General features: G+C 37.6%; 1 protein-coding gene across 2 annotated transcripts; it reads left to right on the forward strand.

Annotated features, from left to right (window-relative positions):
* Window positions 1-20,305: 20,305 nt before the first annotated feature.
* On the forward strand, window positions 20,306-26,137 carry LOC113298139 (probable E3 ubiquitin ligase SUD1). 2 transcript variants are annotated; one of them, XM_026546834.1, is made up of 9 exons: window positions 20,306-20,694; window positions 21,517-22,209; window positions 22,474-23,187; window positions 23,295-23,506; window positions 23,607-23,963; window positions 24,372-24,529; window positions 24,617-24,780; window positions 24,857-25,003; window positions 25,139-26,137. In XM_026546834.1, exons 1-9 carry the CDS (start codon window positions 20,452-20,454, stop codon window positions 25,643-25,645), a joined length of 3,195 nt encoding a protein of 1,064 aa, XP_026402619.1. In that variant the 5' UTR covers window positions 20,306-20,451; the 3' UTR covers window positions 25,646-26,137. The 2 variants fall into 2 exon arrangements, with proteins under 2 accessions (XP_026402619.1, XP_026402611.1); XM_026546826.1 differs by having other exon boundaries at window positions 20,307-20,694; window positions 24,369-24,529.
* Window positions 26,138-27,727: the final 1,590 nt, after the last annotated feature.

Consider the following 27,727-nt stretch of genomic DNA (forward strand, 5'->3'; position numbering starts at 1 on the left):
CTGTGCTTTTATGAATAGACTCTTTAGATGTTTCCATCTAATCAGATTGGTTCCTCAAACTCCTACAATCAAAATGCTTCCATCCACTTAGATTAGTTAGTGCAATCCTCAATAGGCATAATTTCTAAGCTCTGGAGTTTATTTATTGCAACTAAAAAAGTTTCTCCCATACCCCCAAACTTAAACCTAACATTGTCCTTAATGTTCTAAAGATGAAATTAAAAGCATGAACAAGGAGAAACTGTTACCATTTGAAATGAAAGAGTTACGGAAGGATATTACCTGGTTGCATGAGATTGGGTTACCTCCCAAGAAGTGCTAAGTTTAAAGTCTTCAGCCAGACTAAGAAAAGGATTAGTCAACTCGAACCGTATAACAGTAGCCGGAATAACTGTGGGTCTTTAAAACCAAAAAGAGCTGACAAAAGGAAACTGCAGTGAACCAAGAAAATGTACAAGACTAGCATGCCCTTACCTAGTTTCCTGATTAAGATATCTATATCTAATTGTGGTTCAGGTTCAGGTTCTATAAAAGGGTCTAAATATATTTCTTTAGGCTGCAACTCCTCAAAATTGAGATCCGAATTATTAGGTCCTAGAGTCTGTAAATACTTAAATAAGAACTTAGAAGCACAAAATAATAACCTAAATAATTGAGGATCCTCTAAGTCAATCAGGTTTGACTTACATAATTGACCACAGTGAGAGTAGTGGTCATTCTTAAGAAAATGTGTCGATTCTAATATCCTAAAGTAATTAGGTTTAGTCTCAGAACTTAATAATTGACACATTTGAAATTTATACGTTCCCACAATTGTTTGAAAAATATTTGGTGGGAAAACAAAGTCGATCTTAGTATCATAGCCTGGTCTAACCTCATCAACCAGAGGATGGGTTTCTAACAACTGAACTTCCTTATGGACATCACTAGGTTCAGGAAAACGAGTATGAAAGTAATCTTGTAAAATGGTTGAGGCATTGATGTCAAGTCCTAAGTGTGGGGACTTTCTGAGAGTTAAAGGTAAGGCACTAGGGAAGTGATAATCACCCCCAAACTTAGAGTTTTCAGTTTCTCTAGATAGACCTCTAATTATTTCTTGAATTTCCGTATCTTCAGAGTCCTTAAAATATTCAAGAGATTCTTCTAAGTTATTATCAGGTAGTGCATCTTTACTCATCTCTACGGGTCTATCTTCTTCTTCCAAGACTATTGTTTCTAAGTCGCTAGACTCTAAAACAGTATTTTCGAAATGAACCCGTTCCTCTAAACCACTATCGGCTTCGTAATCAAAAGGAAAAACTACATCGTCTAAAACGGTGGTATCCCTAATCAAATCCTCGTCCTTTTGAATAGGTGAATAATCATAAAAATTATTTGGATTTGAAGTAGAAATAATATAATCACTATAAAGCTCAATTGGATTACTAGATTCCTGATTACTATGCCTACATATTTCAGATTCTTCATCACTACTATCCTCATCATCATAATAGTACGAAGATGATTGAACCTTATCTAAATAAGTAGTGTTACCAATTATAACCTCGTTATCTTGATTATGTGAAAAAGTATCTTCATTCTCAAGGGTATTATTGGATACACTATATTGGCAATTCAAGTTATTTCGAGCAATACTTTCGTTCGTCTCTAACTCAAGTCTACGTGTCGACTCAGCTATCCTCTCAAGGGTCTCTTCCAAAGAAAGTTCCCTTAGTGTAGGATCTAAGTTTTGAGTTAATCTATTGAGGATATCTTCTACAGATTCAGTTGTTGTTGCAGTTCTTTCGTCCATAACTACATTATTCACCTCATCTAATTTATACGTCGATTCAGCTAACTGACGTGATGACTTAGCTAAATTCCTGAGAGTCTCTTCTAGAGAAGGAATAGGAACTGAAGGATCATAATAAGGACTACTTTTCAAAAGTTTGATTGTATCCTCTAAAGACGAAGAACTAGTATTATAATCTTCTTGCTCGTATGACTGATGCGCGTGCGGATAGTAATTGGGCTCACCATGGTATGAACCATAACCTTGAAAAGGTTGGCGTCCCCAGTCACTATTCTCACTATGGTCATAATACTGATGATGTCCATATTCAAATTCAGGTCGATATTCATTGTATTGGCTTCTATCATACCAGTTCGACATTCTTAATTGCAGGGGAATTCTACGCAATCACAAACAAGTCCGACTCGACCAAATCAAACCTATAGAATCTAGCAAACAAAAAGCATGATGGCTCCACTTAGATTGTTTTCTAGACCAGCTTCTATTCCTTCGAAAAGGAATTCGTTACAATTTGAGCACACCCCTCTGGAATCAATCCGAGCTAATGTAAGTTGAATCGAGGCGAGGGAAGCTCAGTGGAGCTTTGATACCCAAGGCCTCACCGCTATCACAAGGCGGCGCAGTCACGCATTCAACTCACAGAAACCATCATGAACTTTGAAATGTGCTTAAAGAGCAACCAATATTTTTCGAACGAGTTTCCTATTAAGCTCGTTACCCTATTGGTCTCGTTCTATTCAAAATTTTAGGCTTAGGTTCGCGTTTGGTTTCGTTTTCCTAAGGCGGGCAAGAAGGAAACGGTGATGAAATCCGAGTCCTTATCTTGATTTGGCCAGGCCTTGCCCTTTACTAGGAAATTAAAAACAGTCCAAATTCGTCCTCAATCAATGACCTTAAGGAATACAGTAACTCGCTTACAGGAGATTCGCGAGTGTTTCGATGGACTTACCTCCCGTACCAGACGGGGGATGAACCGTTGAAGTCGACTCGGGCCACGACTCCTATGTCATGTACGAACCCGAGGGGCCGAGACGATATCGTAATCGTCGTCCTTCCCTGCAAACAGTTTGTATTTAAGGATACCCTTCCGTAGGGTTTAAAAATAAAAATAAAAATGTCCAAAAATCCAGAATAAAGTCCAAATAAAAAGTCCAAAAATTACAAAAATTATGAAAAATAAAGCCTATTTACAAATTCTAAAAAAATATATAAAAGCTATATACAAAAAAATAAAATAAAAATAATAATAATAAAAAAAATTAAATCCTAAAAAAATTATGTCTTTTTTCTCTTCTCTTTTATCTTTTAGCTTTTAGCTTTAAGCTTTTTTGTTCCCAAGTCCTTAGTATTCCACTTCGAACCTGTAAATCAAAGACACAAAAAGAAACGTAAAAAGGAACAAATAATAGTAAAAAAATAAAATAAAATAATAAACCTAAAAACAAATCTATATACAAGTCCGCGTCGGCGGCGCCATTTTGTTGTAGTAATTCGATTGCGGTAAATAAGGATTCGTTGCTCGGACTTGTAAAGATTTAAAAATTAAGATATATACAGAATATATGTCACAAGATCAAGAGGAACCAGGACTCAGGATTCCAATGTGTTTCATATTCAAGTGGCTCAGAAAATAATCCTAGACGATTATACCTCAAAATAAAACAAGTATTAACTCTATCTTTGCCAAATTAGATTCCATAAAATATTACTTGTATATTATAAGCATGGCACATCAAGAATTCCTAGGACTAAGCATGTTCCATCAAACAAAATCACAAGTAATTAATTGAAATCATAAATCAATTAAAATCGGTGCAAAAAGTGAATTAAGAATTATTTAAATAACCACATGGCTGAAAAACAGCTTCCTCCATCATCCCAGTATTGGGGTTTAGCTACTCATAATAATCATGTTCTAAAAATACATACTTGATGCTCAAAATATGATTAAAAGAGTGAAAAATATAAAACAATGAAACTACGACGCACTATAAGGTCCAGAGAAGAACGATACCAGAGAACTGCAGTAAAAGAACGACACTCCGCTGCTGCTGTTGATGCTGCTGAAAATAAGTCTGCCCTGGAGAGTCTGTTCTTCGTGTTCTTCGAGCTTTGTTAATGGCAGCAGCAGCAGGTACAATTCCTGCAACTCCTCCTGCGCCTCTCTGCTGGCCTCCCAATCGACCCCTCACTCTTCATCCACCTTCTCTGACATAAAACCAACTATTTATAGGCTTTAAATCCCCTTGAAACTCGATCAAACCCCTTGGAAATCTCCATTATTCTTTACGGGTTGTTTGAAGAATAATCTTCTTCTTGTTGCGTTACAGGCTGCTTCTAGCTATTTTCTCGTCTCAAACATCTTCTAGGACTTTTACCCAACTGTTTTGATGTACATCCCACGCAAGATATCCCATAAATCTCTCAAACTAATCTCAAACCCTAAACAGAAACCGTGTGCACTGTCTTGACTTTGTGTGGATTTTCTGACTTATCCAGCCCAATTAGATGGGTCTAATCGCTTCTAACAGGCCCCTTATGTCTTGTAGAGTCCGTGGGTACCAAATTTGCCCATTGAATCGCCTCCTAGGTCGCTCAAATCCTTGATCCAAAACTGTTGACGCTGCCGCCTTTTTTCCCCCCAAAATCCAGTTTTGAAACTTTGAAGATGACCTCCCCCTATCCAGTTCCGGTGTCCCTTTAGTACATGCCCTGAAATGGGGTGCCCCTTAGTAATTAGGTTACCCCTTATCCAAAGTGAGAGTCTATATAGTAATTTTCTCCCACGAGCGCAAAAACCACTTTTTAGCCAATTTCGCCGCAAAAGCTTATTTCTCCAAAAACACCTACAAAGACATAAAATAACCAAATAAGTACAAAATCGAGCACTAACAATATAAACAATTGGGACAAATTAGACACATAAATGCGTCTATCAATATACTATGCTAGTAAAACTATTAATGACGCTCAACTCAATTATTCGACTACCGAGAAGGAGTTACTTGCCGTGGTATTTGCATTAGACAAGTTTAGATCTTATTTGATAGGATCTAAGATCATCATATACACTGACCATGCGGCTTTGAGATTCCTTCTTTATAAGAAGGATGCTAAAGCTCGCCTTATTCGATGGACACTCTTATTACAGGAATTCGACATCGAAATCCGTGATAAGAAAGGTTGTGAGAATGTGGTTGCTGATCACTTGTCCCGATTAACTAGTGAGTCTATTGATGAATCTGTGCTGATTAGAGAATCATTCCCTGATGAACAATTGATGTTTGTGTCAAACCTTCCTTGGTTTGCCGACATTGTTAACTACCTTGCTACAGGTAGAATGCCCTCACATTGGTCGAGACAAGAACGCTCCAAGTTCTTGGCTGAAGTTAAACATTTCCTTTGGGACGACCCATATTTGTTTAAGTACTGCCGAGACCAAATCATTAGGAGATGTGTCCCCAACATTGAACAGAAAGAAGTGATATCGTTCTGTCATGACCAAGCATGTGGAGGGCATTTCAGTGCCAAGAAAACTGCTGCAAAGATCTTGCAGTGTGGGTTTTACTGGCCATCGCTGTTTAGAGACTGCCATGAGTATTGTATTGCTTGTGAGCGCTGTCAAAAGCTAGGAAGTATTTCGAGGAGAAACATGATGCCGTTGAATCCGATTTTGATCGTTGAGCTATTTGATGTGTGGGGGATTGACTTCATGGGTACATTTCCTACTTCTAAAGGAAAATTATACATCCTAGTTGCTGTTGATTACGTTTCTAAATGGGTTGAAGCTGTTGCAACCAAGACAAATGACCACAAGGTGGTACTCTCATTTCTGAAGGAGAACATATTTTCACGTTTTAGTACCCCTAGAGCTATAATCAGTGACGGTGTTTCACATTTCTATAACAAGTACTTTGAGTCTTTAGTACGCAAGTATGGCATAACTCACAAGGTTGCAACTCTGTACCATCCTCAGACGAGTGGACAAGTAGAAGTTTCTAATAGGGAGATTAAGCACATTCTGGAGAAGACGGTCAACCCGTCGAGAAAAGATTGGTCATTAAGACTGAATGATGCTTTGTGGGCCTATAGAACAGCTTATAAGACACCAATTGGCATGTCCCCTTATCGTCTGGTGTATGGAAAGCCATGTCATCTACCTGTGGAATTAGAACATCGAGCTTACTGGGCTATCAAAAAACTTAAATTTTCTCTTGACAAGGCAGGTGCTCAACGGAAACTTCAACTCAATGAGTTAGAAGAATTGAGGAACGATGCTTATGACAGTGCCAGGCTGTATAAGCAAAAGATGAAGTTGTTTCATGATAAGCGTATTCTGCGCAAGTCATTCACACCGGGTCAGAAATTTATGTTATACGACTCTCGGTTGCATCTTTTTCCAGGAAAATTGCGGTCCAGATGGACCGACCCGTTCCTAGTACGCACGGTATTCCCTCATGGAGCTGTGGAACTTGAAGATGTCTCCAACAAGAACATTTTCAAAGTGAACGAGCAAAGATTGAAACCGTTCCTTGAACCAATTCCACCTGACAGTGAGACAACCGATCTGGAGGATCCCGTCTATGTGGCCTGATTGGTCCACCCTTGTACATAAACCAGGTTGAACATTCCATTTTATTTTCCCTTTTCTGTACAGTTCTTTCTTTTGCACTTTTTAAACATTGAGGACACTGTTTAATTTAGGTTTAGGGGTGATGATCAGTATATACCCTTATAACATGCTATAATTGAAAACAGAACTCTTTCTTTTTGAAAAAAAAATAAAAAATAAATGAAAAATAAAAATTAAAAAATGATAAAAAATGATAAAAAAACATAAAAATGGAGCTCATTTACCTTGAAATGTTGACTCTTGTGCATGTATGTAAACATAAGGATTCTTAGTCTAGATATGTAGGCATCCTGATTCTAGCACAATTTACATCGTGATAAGAAACTTGCACACGCACGATCTACCAATACATGTATAGCCTAAACCTTTAGGTGTTCTATCGGAAGTTTTAGTTGCCAATCACTTTAGAATACTGAACGAGACTTGACTAGCTTGTTCTTTGGTTGGTTGGGATAGAAGGTGGAGGTTACATTAAGAAAAACAACCATTGAATTTAACTGGGTGCATCAAAAAGGGCTACCTCTTACTAGAGTCATGTAATTTTTGTTTCTTGTTGTCTATGTATCAAAAGATTTATTATGTTGTAAAGATCATCTTAAAAAAAAAATCAAGTATTTATCAATTCCATATGTGTCATGTAAAGAAAATAGTTCTCTCTTGTCCAAAAATAAAAGAGAGTAGTCAATGTAAATAAGAGTCATGTAAAGAGTCATTTTTTGTTTTAGTGTATCAAGCAAGGAAGGGTGTATTCCATTGATGTTTTACGCGAGTAATTGTGAAATACCTCCAACACATTCACAATTCTTGTAAGGCCGGACAACTAGCTTGATTTCGACCTCGGTTCTTAGCCTAAAAACTATTTCTTGGTGATTAGTAGTCATAACTTCCGATCTTTCTTTACACATGTGTAGATACACTTTACACTCTTATCACATGTCTTTAGTTGTTACCAGTACTAGGATTATGCCTTTGATAGCTAGATTGACATCTCCATTTTGCTGTGAGCTTAAACTGTCTTGCACATGTCACATTTGATGGAATCTGAGCTTATATTTTGGCCTAGAACTTTGTGGGTATGTTCTAAGCAAACCCTCACGAGACTTCACTCGTCGTCCACTAGGGACACTTAGTGGTTCAAAAGGCTTATTGCATTCGCTAAATGCAATCAAGAAACCAACGACAGTAGTATAGTTAGGATTTCCTTAGTTTCTGTTTTACTTGAGGACAAGTAAAATTCAGGTTTAGAGGTATTTGATAGGTGCCAAATATTGCATTATTTCTTATCATTTTATTGACACTTATCCCATTTTGCATACCATTAATTAACCTTTTACAATGAATTCTGTATTTTACTCTCCTCAAGGATAAATACTTAATATTGCTTAATTTTGCATTTTTAGGTACCAAATAAAGGCTAGATGAGTTGCGGAGCCAAAAGAGCAAAGACACGGGAAAAAGCCGGCAGAAACTCTAGCGGAAAAGAAGTGCAGAATGTGGTATGGAAGACTCAAGGATAGAAGTGGGCTTAAAAAGGAAGAAATTGTTCTTAAAGAAGAAGTGGGCTCAAGATTGTCTAAGCCCAAACCCATTTCATAAAGCCTAAAATCCAAACCCAAACCCGTTTTTCCCTTCAGCCGTCAGATTGGATCCACTCCATCATCCAACGGTCGCTTCATCAGAGTGCATCGAGCTTTGATGTTCCTGTCTAACATCATAGCACCTAACTCCATCTTGGACCGTCAGTTTTGATGTATCTCACATCCAACGGTCGCTCCACACCCATTTCTATCGCGCCGTTGGATCACTCCATCACCTTTTCATCCTACGGATTCCCCTCACCAATCATCAAAACTTGATGTCCCGTCTAACACCTAAGCACCTAATACCTATACCCCCAAACAAAAAACCTCTAGCCAAGCCTAATCGAGTTCTTCTTCCACCTTTTCCCCTCTCCACTGCTACACCCATGTCCGCCACCAACTCCGTCGCTGCCACCACCATAACTCCCACCAAAAGCCATCATGGCTTCCAACAACCAAAACCCATCACCCATATCACGTTCTATATCTTTCTCAACGACTAATTTCGCCTATTTTCACGCCACTGAACCCTAGGAGTGAAGTTGGTGAAATTAGTTGATGAGCTAGAAAAATTGGAGGCATGGGTAGCATCAGGAGAAGAAATAGAGGCATGGGTCGAAGCTCTCAAGTGTTTTCAGAGATTAGGTATGAATTAATTTCAATTTTTAAGAAACCCTAAATTCACTGTTTTGGGGATTTTTGGGGGAAACTCATGTAAACTATAAATAGATGCTTTGGGTGTTTTTATTGGAGAGGCTTGGACGAGTCAAGTACCAAATACTTGAGTTCTCAGTAAAAATTTCATCTTATTTTCTTGTCCTGTTTTTGGAGAATTCTCCATGTTGTTCACAACTGCTAGTAACATGCTAGGAGCTGTGTTCATGTTCTAAGCTTCATAGATAGGGTTTATATGAAACCCTTAACCTTAATTCTAGGCTGTTTATGTTAAATGCTTTTGTTCCTGTTATGCTTTACTGTCTAGGACATATTTAACCTAGTGTTCAACATATTACTTTCACCTTGAATGTCAAGCATCCTAGGTAGTTAGAATCATTCTATGTTGTACTTCACTTGTATTCAATTGAATGTTATTGATCTTTGATTAGTTGTTCTTTAAGCAGACAATTAATGCTATGACTTAATATATTAGTTGATGTTAAATTGTTCATCTAAGGAGCTAGAATAGTTGCAATAGCTAAACATTCTAGTATAGGTTAAGTGGTGAATTCAAAAACCCTAGTTCCCTTTTATCAAGTCTTTATACCCTCAGTTCAACCATCTTTATTGTTGTTTCAACCCAAAACACTCTTCTGTCACTGTTTAGAGTCATACTTTAGTAGAGAACAAAGAAATAACATATTTTGCATCCTCCAAGTCCCTGTGGACTTCCCCTTACTTGCACACTAGCTGCTCTTGGCCTTGTGCACTTGCAAGTATCATTTGAACATAGTTTAGGATTTCTTTCTATACCTATCATTATTGTGAGGTGACTAATATTTCTAGGTTGCTCTTCAGGAGTATAAGACCGGATTATTAGTTGAGTTTCCTGTACACCTTAATATTTATCTTAAGACGGAAACAACAACCAGAATAGACTTATCCGTGGGAGACAGATTTGTTTATAAGTCTTCGACTTTGGGTCGTAGCAACTCTTAGTTGTGGGTGAGATCAGCTAAGGGAATCAAGTGCGCGGAGTCCTGCTAGGATTCAAGAGGCGTAAGGAACGCGACTGTACCTTAAACGATGTGAGACTTGGTTAGGGCTCAGCTACATTCCACTCTGAAGTTTACTTGTAGTAGGATAGAGTCTATAGCGGCTTAATACAGTGTGGTGTTCAAGTCTGGACTAGGTCCCGGGATTTTTCTGCATTTGCGGTTTCCTCGTTAACAAAATTTCTGATGTTTGTGTTATTTCTTTTCTGCACTATATTTTCTTTATATAATTGAAATATCACAGGTTGTGCGTAGTTCAATCATAGTTGATAAATCCGACCCTGTTTGTTGGATATGACTTGATTGACACTCGGACACTGGTCTTTGGTACCATCCGAGTTATTCTCTTGACAATCTGGTTCACGGATTTCTATCTGTTTGATTTACTGATTGTGTTGAGAAAGAGATAAAAAGCTCTTTGATATTTATTGTGATTGAGACTCAGTAACTTGGTGCTCTCAGAATTATATTGGAGTTTAGTCCATACAGAATGCCGAACAAAATATTGGGTGTGGTTGTTATACCTCCGTGTTTTCAGCGACCAATAAAACAATCAAAATAAATCCAGTCACCACCGCAATATAGCCAGTTGAAAAGGAGAGGGTACTAAGTACATCACCAACTTTTTCGTTCGGCAACCTGTATGGATAAAAACTTAATACAACTGCAAGCAGTCCAACATAATGATTCTTGAAAATATGTATATAAAGTTTATATCTCTATCTCTTCTCAATCAGTATGTATAGACAAAGGAATCCGTGAACCTGATTGTTAAGAAGAGTACTTGGACAATCTCCAAAATCAATTTCCAAGATCAATCTAGTCATATCCAAATAATCAAATCGAAATCCTTCTAAGTGATAAAACATGTTATCTATCTTTCATGATACGAATTCTACAAGAAACAAGTCTTGTAATCGATTATGATTGTATGGACGTATCTACTAAGATTGAACACGTATTACTTGCGTAAGTATAGTTATAAAGATAAACAATATAATCTGGAAAAGGAAAACACAAGACACCAGAAATTTTGTTAACGAGGAAACCACAACTGCAGAAAAAACACCGGACCTCGTCCAAATTTGAACACCAAATTGTATTAAGCCGCTACAGACACTAGCCTACTATCAAACTTTGGACTGGAATGTAGTTGAGACCGAATCCACTCGCCAAGCGATTCAGCTACAGTCGCGCTCCTTACGTCTCTTGAACCTAGCAAGGTTATACACAATTGATTCCCTTAGATGGTGTCTTTTACAACCTAAGAGTTGTTTCAACCTCGGCGAAGACTTTTGATACCAATCTGCCTCTAATAGATAAGCCTAATCGATTTACCTTTAGATCAAAGATCAAGGCTTGGAATTTTTTTTGTAATAGACAAAACTAGCAAACCACATAATCTGGAACACTTACACTCACTTACATGAGAAGCCTGGATCTTTTACCACCTCTTCAATAATCTTCAACTTATCACTTAAGAACAATTTTCAGATATCTATCTTGAGGAATCACAAAGTCTGAGACGAAGAAAACTTTACGATTTCTATCTATCTTGCCTGAAAGAGATTAACATAACCTCGATAACAGAAAAACAAGATCTGGATACACGAACTATTAAGGTAAAGATAGTCGGACATGGCTTCACTAATCCCCAAAACGAAGTCTTTCAGTCGTAAACCTAATTATGTTTCTCAGAGGAAACCTAGGTTCATAGAGGATGACTCTAGCTATCAACTAGGACATAAAGTGTTAGGGATTGAATTTCCCAGTTGAAAGAGCATCTTTATTAATAGTTTTTCAAGACTGAGGGTTGCTTAGAATTCAAGCTAAGATAACTTGAGAATCAAGAAAATGCTTTCTCTGTTTAGATGAACCACTATATATGGTTTCAAGTAAGCATGTGAGAAATTTGTCTTGAAAATACAACAAAGAGAAAATACACTATGGTCCAGTTACGGAACCCGTGTATAGTGACCGTTCTGTTTTGGCAAATATACCTTTTGAACTATAAGAAAATTGATGTTAGTTCAAATACTTAAGAGTTTAATCATGATGCACACACATAAGTGTTTTTGTGATCAATAACGTCTTAGAGGTGTGTAAGAGAGTGATATAAATGCTAAATATGTTAAAAAAAGAAGTCTTTGAGCATCTGCTAAATTCTACTGGGACCGTTGGTAAAATGGTTCGTGAACCGTAAAACTAAAGTTCACGAGTCATGGTGCTACGGTTCATGAACCGGGATTGCCAACCCTACTCATATCGACAACTCAGATGTACACTGTTCGCGAATTGGGTTCGCCAACCATACTCGGTTTATGAACTCAGATGGATACAGTTTGGGAACTGGGTATGCAAACATTAAACTTTTTATAGCAACACCAAAAATTCAGCTCACCAGGATTCGTGAATTGTTCCCACCTAAACTTGGGGTTTGCGAACTGGTTCACCAACCTTCCTGTATTTCTGAAACTCAGATACCTATGGTTTGCAAACTGGTTTGGCGCCAACCTACCCTGAGCAAAAATATCAGAAGTTATGAATTTCTCTCTTATGATGTATGAAACATTCCCAGATGATAAAATCAATTGTATGAGCGATTTTCAATTGATCCACAAACTAATTCTCGAATAATAAATTGTTTCGAAATAATATTGTTAAGGACCTTTGAACATCCATGCTTGAATCATATTTCAATATTTTTAACAAGACAAGGTTGGCTCGCAGTACTGTATCTTTTTTTTGTAAATCTACTAGAAGTCATACGACATAGTATCAAATGATAGAATGGTAAGATAGTAAGTAAAATAGAATGGTTTAGTCTTCACGTACCTGATAAAAGAATTTCTCCAAATGTCTACGTCGATCTTCAGCCTTCAAGGGTGATGTCTGATACTCAACTACCAAATTTGATCTAGTAGACTAGAAATCAAGAAATAGTATTGATCATCTAACATTGACAACAAGCTTGAGATAGATAAACTTGTGGGTTCAACCGAGCACTATTCTAACATTAGTAACCAACAATCATTAACGAACTAGATCCTCAAGTTTAAAGATGCACCTTTGTTCATCAGTTACTAAGATACTTTCTTTCCTTTTGATGCTAATACACACATGATTCGACTTTCATATGTAATACCCCGACTCGGCAGGTAGGGTTCGTAGATTGGAATATAAGTAATGGTTTATCCTTTCGTAACACCGAGGCCTTTTCAGCACAATTGGCTTCAGATTTGGCAGAATATATGCGGTTAATCATGTTCGCGCGGGAGTAATTTAGGGATGGGTGACCTCCCGGGAAGTTACTACAAGATTAATGCCCGTTGAAAAACTCACACTATTGGATAACCGCAGTGGCTAAGTGGGGATAGTATCGGCGGAGGGTCGGGGTCATTATAAATGGTATTAGAGCCAACGACGGGTCACGTGTCGAGGGTGAGAAAGTATGCTAGACGAATTGTGTCAGGTATTGTATCATGAGGGATAGGGAACGTCGGAGATCTGTATTGATCTCATGAGGGGTAGGGAACGTCGGAGATCTGTACATATATCACAGAGTCGAGGATGACTCCAATTTAAGGTGGTGGTATTGTAATACCCCGACTCGGCAGGTAGGGTTCGCCGATTGGAATATAAGTAATGTTTTGTCCATTCCTAACACCAAGGCCTTTTCAGCACAACTGGCTCCAGAGTTGGCAGAAAACTCTGCAGTTAATCCTGCTCGGGCGGAAGCAATCCAAGGATGGGTGACCTACTTGGAAGTTGTTGCTGGATACCGCAACGATGCCCGTTTAAAACCCCACATTACCGGATGACCACAATGGCTAAGTGGGGAAAATATCGATGGAGGGACCGGTTATTACATCATAAGTTACCAAGACACTATTTCAGAGACCGTGATTGGAAAAGAAAATAAAAACGTTAAATTTTAATTCCATCGGCTACTAAGACACTGAATAAACTATTAACTATTTAGCTACTAAGACACCTGAACTTCTTAGGCTACTTAGACTTTGAAGACCGTGAAGTTTTAATACTATTAAGAATCTAGGGCTACTTTTAACACCGAATTGCATACAACTATTATAGGTGCAACCATTATGAGACCTATGACTTCTATCAATAACTTTTACAGTGTTCATCACAAATAAAGAACTAAGAAAATTCACAGTAAACTCGGGAAGAAAGTAAGTACTCCATGTAGAAATTTCAATGTGACCTCTAGTGACGCCCTAACTAAGTCACCTGCTTATCTAATAGGATCATAACCTAAACTTGATGCATCAAAATTTATATCATCAATTTTAAGAATCATAATAATAATTACATAAGGTACACCAAAACAAAACCCAACCTTCCTGATACTTTATAAATAAACTCTTTCAAGTGATATAAATATATTAGTGCGTTATTTTACAGATAAACAAAAAAAATACATATATATATATATATATATATATATATATATATATAAGTTACATAAATATCTTTTGTTCGTTAAAGCTTTAAGCTACCAAAACAGATATCCTCATGTGCACCATTTCTTCTGATAACTGAAGGGGAAACAAGTGAGCACATCATCCCAAAGGATTGCTCAGTGGAAATAACTAACTACCAGGAAATCACTAGCATGCTTCAAAGTACTAAAAAAATAATAACTGAAAAGACAATAATGAATTTAAAGCATTCAACAATTCACACATCAACGAGCAAGTGTTACCCTAACCCCACCCTTCTAAATAGAGAAGACGACGCTAGGAAAACCCCAATAAATTATAATAACATCGTCCACATGAAGTGCTCCACCATAATCATGATTCAGAATATTACCATTAAGATCAGATAGTTAGACAATCAAGTATTGTAATACCCCGATATTCGACAGTGGTCGGGCGAATGAAATATAAGTAATGGTTGATCCTTTTCTATCACCGAGGCCTTTTCAGCACAATTGGCTCCAGAGTTGGCATTAAACTCTGCAGTTAAGTGTGCTCGGGCGGGAGAAATCCAAGGATGGATGACCTCCCGAGAAATGGAGAAGGTAACCGCCATACTAATAATATTGAAAAGAAGAAGATAATTGTCATATTATATAATATTCAAACGGGAAAAATAACCGCATTACTCGACTTTGCAAGGATCTGTGGGGAAAGCACAAGCACTCCTGGGGAAACCACACAACGCATGTTATATACACATATCGAAGTACACTCAAACATATACACAAATAGTAAAAATACATCATGCTCGCAGATAAAAGAAACTTAATGATTTCGAGAAAGTTACAAGAGTTCTAATTTGTATTGATGACAAGCCACGACTACTTCAAAGTCTTTCAATCAACGAGTCTAACATTGATCATCACCATCATCTGGAGTAAATCCATAAAATTCTCATTAGTTTCTTCTTAATATTATTTTTGACATTCCAGTATCTTTTTCTTTTATTAAATTTTCCGTTTAAAATTCTATGTCAAACTTGCTCATCCGAAATTAGGAAAAGTGACCGGAAACTAGCCGAAGGGGTTTTCTTAGAACTATCTCAAGTGACAGGAGATGTCACCTAAACTAATGGTCAACTAACAATCACTAATAGTCAACTCACGTACAAACCAAACGATTAACTCGGTCAACTAACAGTCAACGACTGTCAAAGGGTTAGGGTTAACCTGGTTCAAAGTATGGTCAAGTAAGGGGAATCCGTGAGTCAAGTCTGGTTTAAACGAGCCGACTCAGTCAAATAGGCCGAGTCAAGTAAGTTGGATGAGTTAGACAGCTGACTAGGCTGACCGAGCAACAAACCATTGCACATGCTATAATCTATGGCTTACTATGTTGGTGCTACACAACCACTTCCCTGAAATGTAGTATCACTACCAAAATAATCTCACACTCCTCAACTACACAACTCATCTCTTCTTACTAAGTCCACATGCACATTCAAATCCTACAATTGCAGCCAGTCCATGAGGTGTTTCAACCCATTTTAGTGACCATTAATTGCAGTTTAGTCCAAGAAGTACCCATCCCCTGTAATATTTCTATTTCAATACCCAAGTTCCATTAGATGCAACTTCCACTCAACATAACACTACAACTTCCTACAAACCTAGTACATTTATTCATCATCTAAACAATCTCCTAAACTCCTGAACTGTAATTCCTTCAACTCTGTACTTAAGGTTCACAATCAAACAAACCCAATTCATCAAAGTCTTTCCTTTACTATATCAAAAATTAGCTGCAATACCACCACAATTTCTCCTTGAACCCTGGATTTCTAGAATCAATTCTTATACATCAGATACAATCATTCAATCATCTCTAATTTCGTCTCTTCCACAATAGACACAACTCAACTGGCTCAACTTATAATTCATTATCTCAAAACCCTAATCCTTCATTGTTCTTAATTCTTTAAAAGATAACATAATAATATCAGAATCCCAATACTTTAATAAATATAACAGACTCCAATTGAGTAAGGAAAGATTACCTCAGATACAAACCCAATTCCAAGCTCAAACTTTTCCTCTAAAATATAAAGAAAGCCGAAATCATTATTAATTCTTTTTATTTCTTTTTCAATAAATATAACCCATCTTACAATAAAAACCATCTCCTCGTCTTGTTGATCAATTCATCAATTCATCCCCAGGAATTTTTATTTATTTAATCAAGTCATTAGCAACTAATTCGTCTCTTGACCGACCAAATTGACAAACGTATGGGTCCTTACACCTCTAAAATGTATGAAAACTGTTCTACAATTGGAAAAACAATAGAACCCCAATTGCAATAGACAAATAACAACTAAACTTTGGGAATTTGACCCTAATATTACAAATACACCAAATTCAATCTCAATTGAGGTAATATTGAATCATCTAAAGTTAAATTTTAGGAATTATTACTATGATATGATGATTGTTAATATAATTAAAAATTCCATTTTCTCTCCTTTTGATGGTATAAAACAACCAATTTGATGTCATACCAAAATTCATAGTTGTATGAATGTTTGGTTTAATTTGTTGTATGGTTTCTTGGGATGTATGAATGATGGTTATTTATGTGTTTGGTCAGAATTACACTATGATACTTTTGATGTTAGAAAACTAGATAAAGTTGTAAGACCCTTCACTCATAAAACCAATAACCCAAGTAAGTTCTAACACATAATTGTGAATGTTTATTCTAATAACCATTTCTTGTTAGCTCTGAAAATATGCTTTAATTTCTTTATTTGTTGCACTGAAAATCTTGAAAGATTTAATTATCATGTTGTTTCCTACTTCAGGCAATTCATATATGTTATAGCATCGAATTACCAGAGGTTGGGAAATGTGGAAACCATGAACAACCAATCCTGATATAATGTTCATATTACAGACCAACCAAAAAACTGCAGAAATGCATACTAGCTTGTTCTTCCTAGGAATACTACTGATGATCTTTGCCTTATTTGGAAAGATAACATGCAATTGGGATCTTTGCCTTATTTGGAAAGATAACATGGAATTGGATATCTTGGATAATAAACATAAGCATATGATGTTAACGTCCATGCTAACAATAATAGACCTAATCCGAAATACATGTTTTTGTGGTAGTTCCCATAAGACAAATAAAACTGATTCTTGGAATATCATTAAGCATATGACACCTGATTGATAAACCTTGGATTGTTTTTGGTGATTGTAATGTTGTGTTGCATAAAAAAGGAAGAAAAGTATATTTCCTCTTAATGAAAGAGAAGCTATGACCTTCAATAATCGAATCAATAATAATGGTCTAATGGATCTTGGCTTTTTAGGTTATACTTTCACATGGAATAATAAAGGAAAAAACTCTGATTTAATAGAACAAAAACCAAGATAGCTTTGATTAATTCTAGATGGAATTCTTGTTTCCCTAATTCTAAATTAAGATACCTAAGTCCTTTTATTTCTAACCATGATCCGATATGTTTAAATACTCATAATACTTGGAACGATGAGGCTACCCCTTTTAAATATTTTGGTGACTGGATGAAGCATAAACGATGTAAACACTTATTCGAGATTGTTGGAGTACAAATATCAAGGGATCGCCTACTTTTACTATGAGAACCTAGGTATTTATCATTAGAGGAATAACATTTACCCCTAAGATATTTTTTAATCTCGTTTGTAAACTATGAGCACTTTCAGTACTAAAAAACACATCATACTTGCTAAAGTTATTTAGGCGACCAGAGGCAATTCCAAAGTTTTTAAACAAAGTGACCAGATTATGACTATTAGGAGCATTAGCGTCACAGAACACTAAACATCATCAACAAATAGTAAATGACTAACATCAGGAGCGTGGTAGTAACTTTAATGCCTTTTAAAAGACCTAAATCTCCAACATGCATTATTATTCTAGACAATGCCTCCATACAAAAGGGGAACATCAAGAAAATACGGGATCTCCTGCCTCATCCCTTTAGTAGGTTAAATAAGTCAGTTTCGGGACCCATTTATCAACACAGCAAGAGTAGTTGTACAAATACATTCAAAAATTATATTACACCATTTTTATTTGAAAACCTAACTTAGTCATAATTTGATTTAAAAAGTCTCATTGCACCCTATCAGACGCATTTGACATATCAATTTTAAGAGTTAAGTCCCATCAACCCTTTCTTACTTCTAGTATTTCTCACTTTGTGAATCAACTCATGGGAAATTGCAATGTCGTCTGAAATATGCCTTCTAGGAATGACGGCAGATTGAAAAAGAGATATTATTTTATCAAGCGATCCTCAGTTTAGAGATTATTTTGTAAGTGGTATTAGCCAAAGCAATACGTCTAAATTCAGCAGAGGTAGTTGAATTAAGAGTTTTTGAACGAGGGATATAAATGTAATACCCCGATATGCAGTGGTTGGCCGAATGAAATATAAGTAATGATTTGTCCTTTCCTAACACCGAGGCCTGATGAGTACACTTGATTGATTGAGTTGAGGAAAAGCTTATCAGTTAAGCGTGCTCGGCCGGAAGTAGTCACATGATGGGTGACCTCTCGGGAAGCTGCTGATGGATGACCGCAGTAGTGCCGTTTAAAGTCTCACACTGCTGGATAACCGCAGTGGGTAAGTGGGAACAATATCGGTTAACCACAGTGGGTAAGTGAGAACAATATCGGTGTTAGTTGGGATACAATTAGGGCTCGTTCGCTTGTGCTCGGGTAGGGGGTATGCTGGAGGATTATGCCAGATACTACTCTCATAGGAGACAAGGAACGTCTACATTATACCGAGGCCTTTTCAGCATAATTGCTTTAGAGTTGGCGGAGAACTTTGAAGTTAAGCGTGCTCGGGCGGGAGCAATCCTGGGATGGATGACCTCCCAGGAAGTTGCTGCTGGATGACCGCAACGATGCTCGTTAAAAACCTCACACTGCCGGATAACCGCAGTGGCTAAGTGGAGACAGTATCGGTGGAGGGTCGGATCATTACAATAAATGAGGCATTCATCTCTTTAGATATGTGTTCACTTTCAAAAAAAATTGGATCATAAGAGTTAAGTCAGGTCCAATTGTTTTCTAAATTTGTTGAATTTTTTTTTAGGGGAAACCATCAGGGTTTGGGCTTTTATCAAGTCACATAAAAAAGATAATTTTCTAATATCATGCATTTTAGGGCTAACTAATTTTCTAATATCATTATCAAGACCATTGATACATTTAAGAATTGAATCAAGCATGCTCTAACTAATTTTAGGACCCACAATCGTAGCAATGTGATGAAAATATTGGTTATGCATGCGGCAATTTCACTTCAATAACTAACCTGATCTTTGTTTTCTTTTTGAATGGTCTCCGTTGTACTTCTTTTAAACCCCTGTTTAGCGCTAGTATGGACTATGAATATACCTTGTATTTCTATCTCATAAGGTTAACTTTTGGTCTGTACTTTTGTTTTTCCAAAATTTTTCCTTAAGCTCAAATCCTTAGACCTATCACAATAGTTCGTTTTTTGTTTGTTTGATCCAAATTTTTCATGACGAAGTTGTATATTAGTATTAATGTGACCAAATGTTCCAAATGTTAAGAGAATACTCAAGCGTGGAAAGCTTTTTGTTGTGTGTGGCATTTCTTCATCTTATGCCATTTGCAAGTTGGCAAAGATACTCTATATACTTTAGCTGTTGCCATCATTTTTTTCCTTGTTCGTCCAATCTGATTTGTGTCAGCTTCATTTTCCCGTGAGTGATTATTCATGCTCCGTCAACATTTGAATTTGTAGGCTCTCTCATCCCCAAGACTGCCCCGCAGTCTCGCTTTACTGAACAAGAAGTTGCCAACTAGGTTGGACCATTAAATGCGTGTTGGAAACGCGAATTAAGGGCATTGTTGGGAAGATTCGGGAATTTTTCCCATGACTTTGACATTTACGAGTCATGGGGCCGCTCATCGGCAATACACATCTAGAGTAAATCTTCCACGTCCATATCCAAAGGAGCAAAATCAGCGCGAGCCAGGGTTCACGTCATCACCGACATATACCATTAAAGAGTTAAAAGACATTCTAGTCCCTCAAAATACTTTTGTTGGGTGTTCCTCCGGTAGTTCCCCCCTTTCTCTTTGTTTACCTCTCCAGATCTTCTTCTTCTTCTTCCTTTCCTCAAACCTTCAAATCATCCAGAGAGAGAAGAGGGGAGAGAGCTAGAGGAATCGTCGTTTATTATCTAGTTGGTATTTTATGGAGATAGATTCGAAATTACAAGAAGATTTTAGGGTTAACAATAATAACGGAGTTACATCTTCTAATAATAATAATAATTATGAAGATGATGAAGATGAAGATGTTTGTAGGATTTGTAGAAATCCAGGTGATTCTGAAAATCCGCTAAGATACCCATGTGCTTGTAGTGGAAGTATTAAATTTGTTCATCAAGATTGTCTTCTTCAGTGGCTTAATCACAGCAATGCTCGTCAGTGTGAGGTAATTTTATTAATTGTTATAAAAATCAATAGAAAAGTTACAGTATTCTATTTTTGATGTGGTAGCTTATTTAGAATATCTAAGGGCTTTTGTTTATTGGAATCAATTGTTGAATTAGGGTTTATAGGAGGGTGAATTTAGAGCTAAATTTCCTAATTGATAAGATCATGCCCTAATTTTAATTGATGAATTAGAAAGTTGGAAAACCATGCTGGTTCAATGAGTTGAGTGGTGGGTGGACACAAACAAGTAATACACTGGTTTTAATCCAAAATGCTTGTATATAATCTTTATATGCTGCCAGGACTCTTTGTATGTGTTAATTCCTTAGTTTACACTTTAAGATGCCCAATTATCTGAATTAAGCAGAGACACATTCATAAACAACAAGATAGGCTTACTGGATGGAGGCCCATCTTCTTACTTTACGAGTTTGTGTCGCGTGCCCCATTAGTTCTTCCTATGGGAAAGGTTATTATCAGTTTAGGGATTGACAGGTTTGAGTGGTTAGACTAGTGCCCTTGATCAAGGTTTAAGAAAATTGTTAAGGTGGGGCGAGGCATTTTCCTTTGGCAACTTGAGGTGTTGCCTCAAGGCGTAGCCTTGCACTCCTAAAAGCTAGAAAAATTATGTCGATTAACATTTCTCTAAAAATTTCAAGTTACCAAGTTGTGTGTTTCGCTTGAAAATGACATTTCAAACCATGCCTTTAATCTTGTTTATCAATCTTCAGTTTGGCTAGTTTTATAGAGTTTTTATCATATGTCTTGTTTTGTTACTACTAGTTAAAATGTACATTCAAGCTGTTAACATGCTTTGCAGGTTTGCAAACATCCATTTTCTTTCTCCCCTGTTTATGCTGAAAATGCACCGACAAGGCTTCCTTTTGCGGAGTTTGTGGTTGGAATCGCAACGAAAGGATGTCATATTGTGCAGTTCTTCATGCGACTTTCTTTTGTACTGTCTGTCTGGCTCCTCATAATACCCTTCATCACATTCTGGATATGGCGTTTGGCCTTTGTGAGGAGTTTTGGTGAAGCCCAGGGACTATTTCTGAGTCATATTTCTGCTACGGCAATACTCACAGATTGTTTTCATGGGTTCCTGCTATCTGCTAGCATTGTTTTCATTTTTCTCGGAGCCACTTCCTTGAGGGATTATTTTAGACATTTACGAGAACTAGGAGGACCAGAAGCTGTGAGAGAAGATGAAGGGGATGCAAATGGTGCCCGTGCTGTGAGAAGACCTCCTGCACCAGCTAATAGGATTCCTGCTGTTGATGGAATTGGCGATGATGCTGGGGGAGCGCAGGGTATTGCAGGTGCTGGTCAATTGATCAGAAGAAATGCAGAGAATGTTGCTGCTAGGTTGGAAATGCAAGCAGCACGTCTTGAGGCACACGTTGAACAGATGTTTGATGGTCTGGATGATGCTGATGGTGCAGAAGATGTACCTTTTGACGAGCTTGTTGGCATGCAAGGGCCCGTTTTTCATTTGGTTGAAAATGCTTTCACTGTGAGTCTCATTGCTTTGTTGGTATTACCGTTTTATAGATAAATATACTATATTGATTCCTCTTCTCTGTTAACTTGTTACTCACATTGTCTCATCATGTTATGAGTTATTATCACTAGCAAAAGAGATGTTATCAGTTGCAGGATACCTGAAACTGCTCAATGTGCTTTGCAATTTTTTAATACCATTCTCTTGTATGTTTACTCTATATTCTGCTCTGCAATTTCTAGGTTGATCCTAAAAATGTTCTCTGTTTGTGTGCAGGTTCTAGCAAGCAATATGATATTCCTCGGTGTAGTAATCTTTCTCCCCTTTTCAATAGGCCGAATCATTCTCTACTATATTTCTTGGTTTTTCTCCACAGCTGCAAGTCCCATGTTTTCGATGTTCTCCACAGCTGCATTATCTGTTGTTACAAATTTGTCATCTGAAACACATAAAGATGGCCTGCTTTCTCAAGCTGTGGAAGTGGTTGCCGAAACCTTGAACGCAACTACTACTGGATTAGATCTAGTTTCAAATAGTGCTGGAAAACTACGAGTAGATGCTAGCTCACGGCTATCTGATGCCACTACTCTTGCTACAGGTTACATGTTTATTGTTTCTATGGTCTTTTTCTATCTTGGAATCGTTGCTTTGATACGCTATGTTAAGGGTGAGGCTCTGGTTGTGGGGAGATTTTATGGCATCACTTCAATAGCAGATGCAATTCCCTCCCTTATTAGACAGTTCGTGACAGCTATGAGGCACTTAATGACTATGGTCAAGGTTGCATTTCTTCTGGTAGTTGAGCTTGGGGTTTTTCCTTTGATGTGCGGGTGGTGGTTGGACGTTTGTACTGTTAAGATGCTTGGGAAGACTATGACTCATAGGGTGGAATTTTTTTCTTTCTCTCCTTTGGCGAGCTCCTTGATACATTGGATTGTAGGAATTATATACATGCTACAAATCAGTGTGTTCGTGAGCCTTCTACGAGGGGTACGGTCACGCAATCCTGTCTAATGACATTGACATGTTCTGATTTTTTAATTGCTACTCTCGTGTGTCTTTCTCTGCTGATCGTTTACTTCCATTTGCTTGCATAGGTTTTGCGCAATGGAGTTCTTTATTTTCTTCGGGATCCAGCTGATCCAAACTACAACCCATTTCGTGATCTTATTGACGACCCTGTGCATAAGCACGCTCGTCGTGTTCTATTATCTGTCGCTGTTTATGGGAGTTTGATTGTGTTGCTGGTATTTTTACCAGTCAAACTGGCTATGAGATTGGCACCTTCAGTTTTCCCGCTGGATGTTTCGTAAGTCGATGTGTGACAAGCCTGTATATTTACACTTTGCATTTTTTTAATAATCATATGATTTGATGAATTAATCCCCTTGACCTTTTCTTACTTGCAGTTTGTCTGATCCATCTACCGAGATTCCTGCAGACATGCTTCTGTTCCAGATCTGTATTCCATTTGCAATAAAGCATTTCAAACTGAGGGCAACAATTAAAGCCCTTCTCCGTCAGTGGTTCACTGCAGTTGGCTGGGCTCTTGGCTTAACTGGTTTCTTACTTCCCAGAACTGAGGTCATGGGTGGCCAGGACAATGTGAATGTGGAAAGGCACGATAGATTACGTGATGTACAACATGGTGGAATTCAGCAGCAAGGTCAGGCTCCAGCAGTGCTAGTTGCTGAAAATCCGAACATAAACATCCAAACCACTGGCAGTAATGTGGAAGAGTATGATGGTGACGAGACTGATAGCGAGTAAGTATTTTGAATTGTCTTCTTATTAGCTGTGTGTCTATTCGTATGAATTTGAGTGACATGTTGAAACACAGATCTAATCTCTGTCACATATTTCACGTTCCGGTACATGGTATGTGCAAACGATTTTGATAATGTCTTGCCTATAGACCTTACACTGACAGGTTATATTTTGGCGATCAATGAGATATATCATGGCCCACCTGGGTTTTACCATTTCGCGAATTTGAACCTCAAAAAAATATTACCGGAGATGGATATATTGATTTGTATTAAATTTATTTTGCTTATATGTTTTCGATTTTGGCAATGCGTAGCCATTTGACCTCTGATTTATTGGTTTATAAACATGAGGTATCTCATTAGTTGGCATCTTATTTGGGTTCACTTGTTCACAACGTGTAGCAGGTATAGTTTCATCCTTCGTATTGTGCTGCTGTTGGTGCTCGCATGGATGACCCTGCTGCTCTTGAATTCGTCCGTCACTGTTGTACCAGTTTCATTAGGACGTGCTCTCTTCAATTCTATTCCGCTTCTCCCAATAACTCATGGAATTAAGTGCAATGGTAAGACACTTGTGTACAATGGTCTTTGTTCATTTGTATGCTTTTCTTGGTATAAATACTTAGTCAGCTGCTTACTGCTTTCCTCAGATCTGTATGCCTTTGTTATTGGAAGCTATGCTATCTGGACTGTTTTAGCCGGAGCAAGGTATTTTGCAGAGCATGTTAAAGCAGGAAGAGCCCAAATTTTGTTTGGCCAAATTTGGAAGTGGTGTGGGATTGTGGTCAAGAGTTCTGTATTACTATCGATATGGGTATGGGTTTTTCGTGTGTGATCATCATTTAGTAGTCTGTTTACACTGGCTTCTAATCTTCTATATTTTATTCCAGATCCTTGTTATTCCTGTGTTGATCGGTCTGCTATTTGAGCTTTTGGTCATTGTGCCAATGAGAGTGCCTGTGGATGAAAGCCCAGTTTTTCTATTGTATCAGGACTGGGCATTGGGGCTCATCTTTCTTAAGATTTGGACTCGACTGGTAGGTTCTTTATCAATTTCTTAATTTCTATTTTGCAATTTATTGAAAAGGAACTTTGCCTATATAATACACTTAGTGCAGCTGAGCATTGACCCTACTGAATACTTCTATGTAATGCGTTATATATTGCAACAGGTTACACTGGATCAGATGGCGCCACTGGTGGACGAGAGCTGGCGGGTAAAATTTGAGAGGGTGAGAGAAGATGGTTTTACTAGGTTGCGTGGGCTTTGGGTGTTGCAAGAGATTGTGACGCCAATCATCATGAAGCTGCTAACTGCACTATGTGTTCCTTATGTGTTCGCCAGAGGGATGTTCCCTGCACTGGGGTACCCACTAATGGTAAATTCAGCCGTCTATAGGTTTGCGTGGATAGGGTCTCTTAGTGTTAGTATACTGTACTTCTGCGCCAAAAGGTTCCATGTATGGTTCACCAACCTCCATAATTCCATACGTGATGACCGCTATTTGGTTGGTCGTCGGCTTCATAATTTTGGGGAAGAGAAGAGCATGACAAAGAGAAATGAATCCGAGATAATCTCAGGGTCATCAGAAGATTCTAATCCGCAGGATGCTGGTTTGATTCAGCAACATGAGCAAGACTGGGATGTTGGTTTGAGGCTGAGGCAAGTTAATAATTAGCAAAAAGTGATATCCTTTGAATCAAAGGCAGGAGATGTGCAGTAGCTAGCGCTAAATTCTATTGGTTCCTCCTCTTAATCCTGCTTGGAGATGAAGAAGGCTGCACTACTGCACATGTACAGATATTATTGTTATCAAGAGACTAACATAGAGCGTTAAGCAGCTGCCGGAAGGATGATAATGAAGCCTTCGGTCACCACCGTTTTCAAATGCAGTAAATGGCCATGAGAGTAGGCAAATGTCTCGGTATTAGTGCAGTAACTAATCAGAGTTATCATAAATTTCAGAGACTAAGAAAGGGCTGAAAGGAATGGTGTTTAGTGAATATGTTTAAATTACACTTGTAATTACACTTAATTAGGGATGGTCCTTCAAACAGGGGTATGTAAAAACTAAGGTACGTCTTCATTTGACCTTTTATGGGATGCTTTGTTCCGTATCTTGTGTTTTCATTGGATTTTCATGAGTCAAATAATTTTTTATTCCGATGTATACTAAGTTTTTACTGAGTTTATATCAAGTTAACTACGAACTGTTCTTTAAAATCTGTTCTTTGATGATTTAGTGGTGGCGGGTTCTTTAAAATCTGTTCTTTGATGATTTAGTGGTGGCGTAGGATGCAAAATTTATGGAATGCAATTAGTTAACTTCATGCACCTCTTAGTGATTTCGACCTGTATGAAAACCTCTTAGTGATTTCGACCTGTATGAAAAACTCTGCCAAGTTAATGGGGTAAAGTGTTAGAGAAACCAAATTCGTTCACTTGAAGTGTCAGCCGTGACCTATCCTATCCAGAGTGTGGAGTTTTTGTTTGTTCATTTGGTGGGAAATAAATTGAATCTAAAACCTGACATTTCAATGGGGATTTAACAGGGATACCAGGTGATAGAAGCGTGGATGAGTAGTAACTCGCGTTTGAAGACTTGGCACGAGTTTTGCGTCGTCTTTCTGCCTTCTAGCACGATAAGTCTGACAATCCCTACGACCACTGAACTTGACATTCCACACTTTCTCTTGCTCTTAGTACTTCAATTTTAGAATGATGTATGAGTATACAGTTGACATCAATTTATTTCAATACTAGGTATCACCCCGGCCTACGGTCGGGGCTCAACCTTTTTCGTTTTCGTTTTGTTGTTTGATCGGCTGGTCCGTATTCTACCAAAATCTTTTTTAATCATTCGCAAAACTAATTAGATTATAACGGTCAAACATCGAGCTTATAAGTTAGTTCGGACTTGCGTCCTTAGTATTTGTGGTTGTGTCAAATTAGCCGGCGCTTACAGCCCCGACCATGGTCCCTTGAGGATACCATAGTATTTTGTTGATCGGGTCAAATTAGCCGGGGCCGTGGTCCCTTGAGAATACTATAATATTTTGTTGGTCAGGTCAAATTAGCAGGGGCTTACAGCCCCGACCGTGGCCCTTAAACATTCCCTAATGTTTTGTTGGTCGGGGTTGTGACACTTAAATCTCGCACATAAATCTTTACCATGTTTTTTATTTTATTTGTTTTTTAAAAATAGCTTTTAGATTAGTTGAGGCTAACTTAAATTTTCTTGAGAAAGTTATGGTACAAATCATTATGCTTATTGGATGGTTGAACGTTCGATGGACCAGAGTATATATGGTGTATACGAATAATCTTCATGGAGGGTCATCCACCAAACATAAGCCAAACAGACCCTTAGCCATATGTTTTCCGTGAAGATGTATTAGTAAGGAGATATTTGGTTGCATTAAACATAAAACCTCTTACCCAATTCACTCCTCTTCCTCTATTAGGTTTTCTTTCTTCTCCTTTCCTCTTTAAACCAATTTTTTTTTAAATCATCAGCTATGTTTTCTTTTATTTCACCGTATCCATCCTTTAAATCATCCATAATAATAACTCAGTATTGTTATGATATAGAGAGACGAAGTTAAGAATTAGAAGTCGTTAATGGAGGGGAAGAACTATAGATAGAAGACCATCTGTTGGTGAAACCGTTAAAGAATGACGCTCTTCTGTTCTATAAATACATCTACTTAGTGTTAGCCTATATTAACAGAAACTTAGTTAAATTAGGAAATCCGACGCT

This window comes from Papaver somniferum, chromosome 1, assembly GCF_003573695.1.
Source record: "Papaver somniferum cultivar HN1 chromosome 1, ASM357369v1, whole genome shotgun sequence".
NCBI lineage: Eukaryota > Viridiplantae > Streptophyta > Magnoliopsida > Ranunculales > Papaveraceae > Papaver > Papaver somniferum.

Coding starts and splice junctions, on each gene's coding strand:
- LOC113298139 (XM_026546826.1), top strand. CDS start 20,452: ATGGAGATAGATTCGAAATTACAAGAAGATTTTAGGGTTAACAATAAT. Junction 24,530..24,616: donor TCATGGAATTAAGTGCAATG/GTAAGACACTTG, acceptor TGCTTTCCTCAG/ATCTGTATGCCTTTGTTATT. Junction 25,004..25,138: donor TTAAGATTTGGACTCGACTG/GTAGGTTCTTTA, acceptor ATATTGCAACAG/GTTACACTGGATCAGATGGC.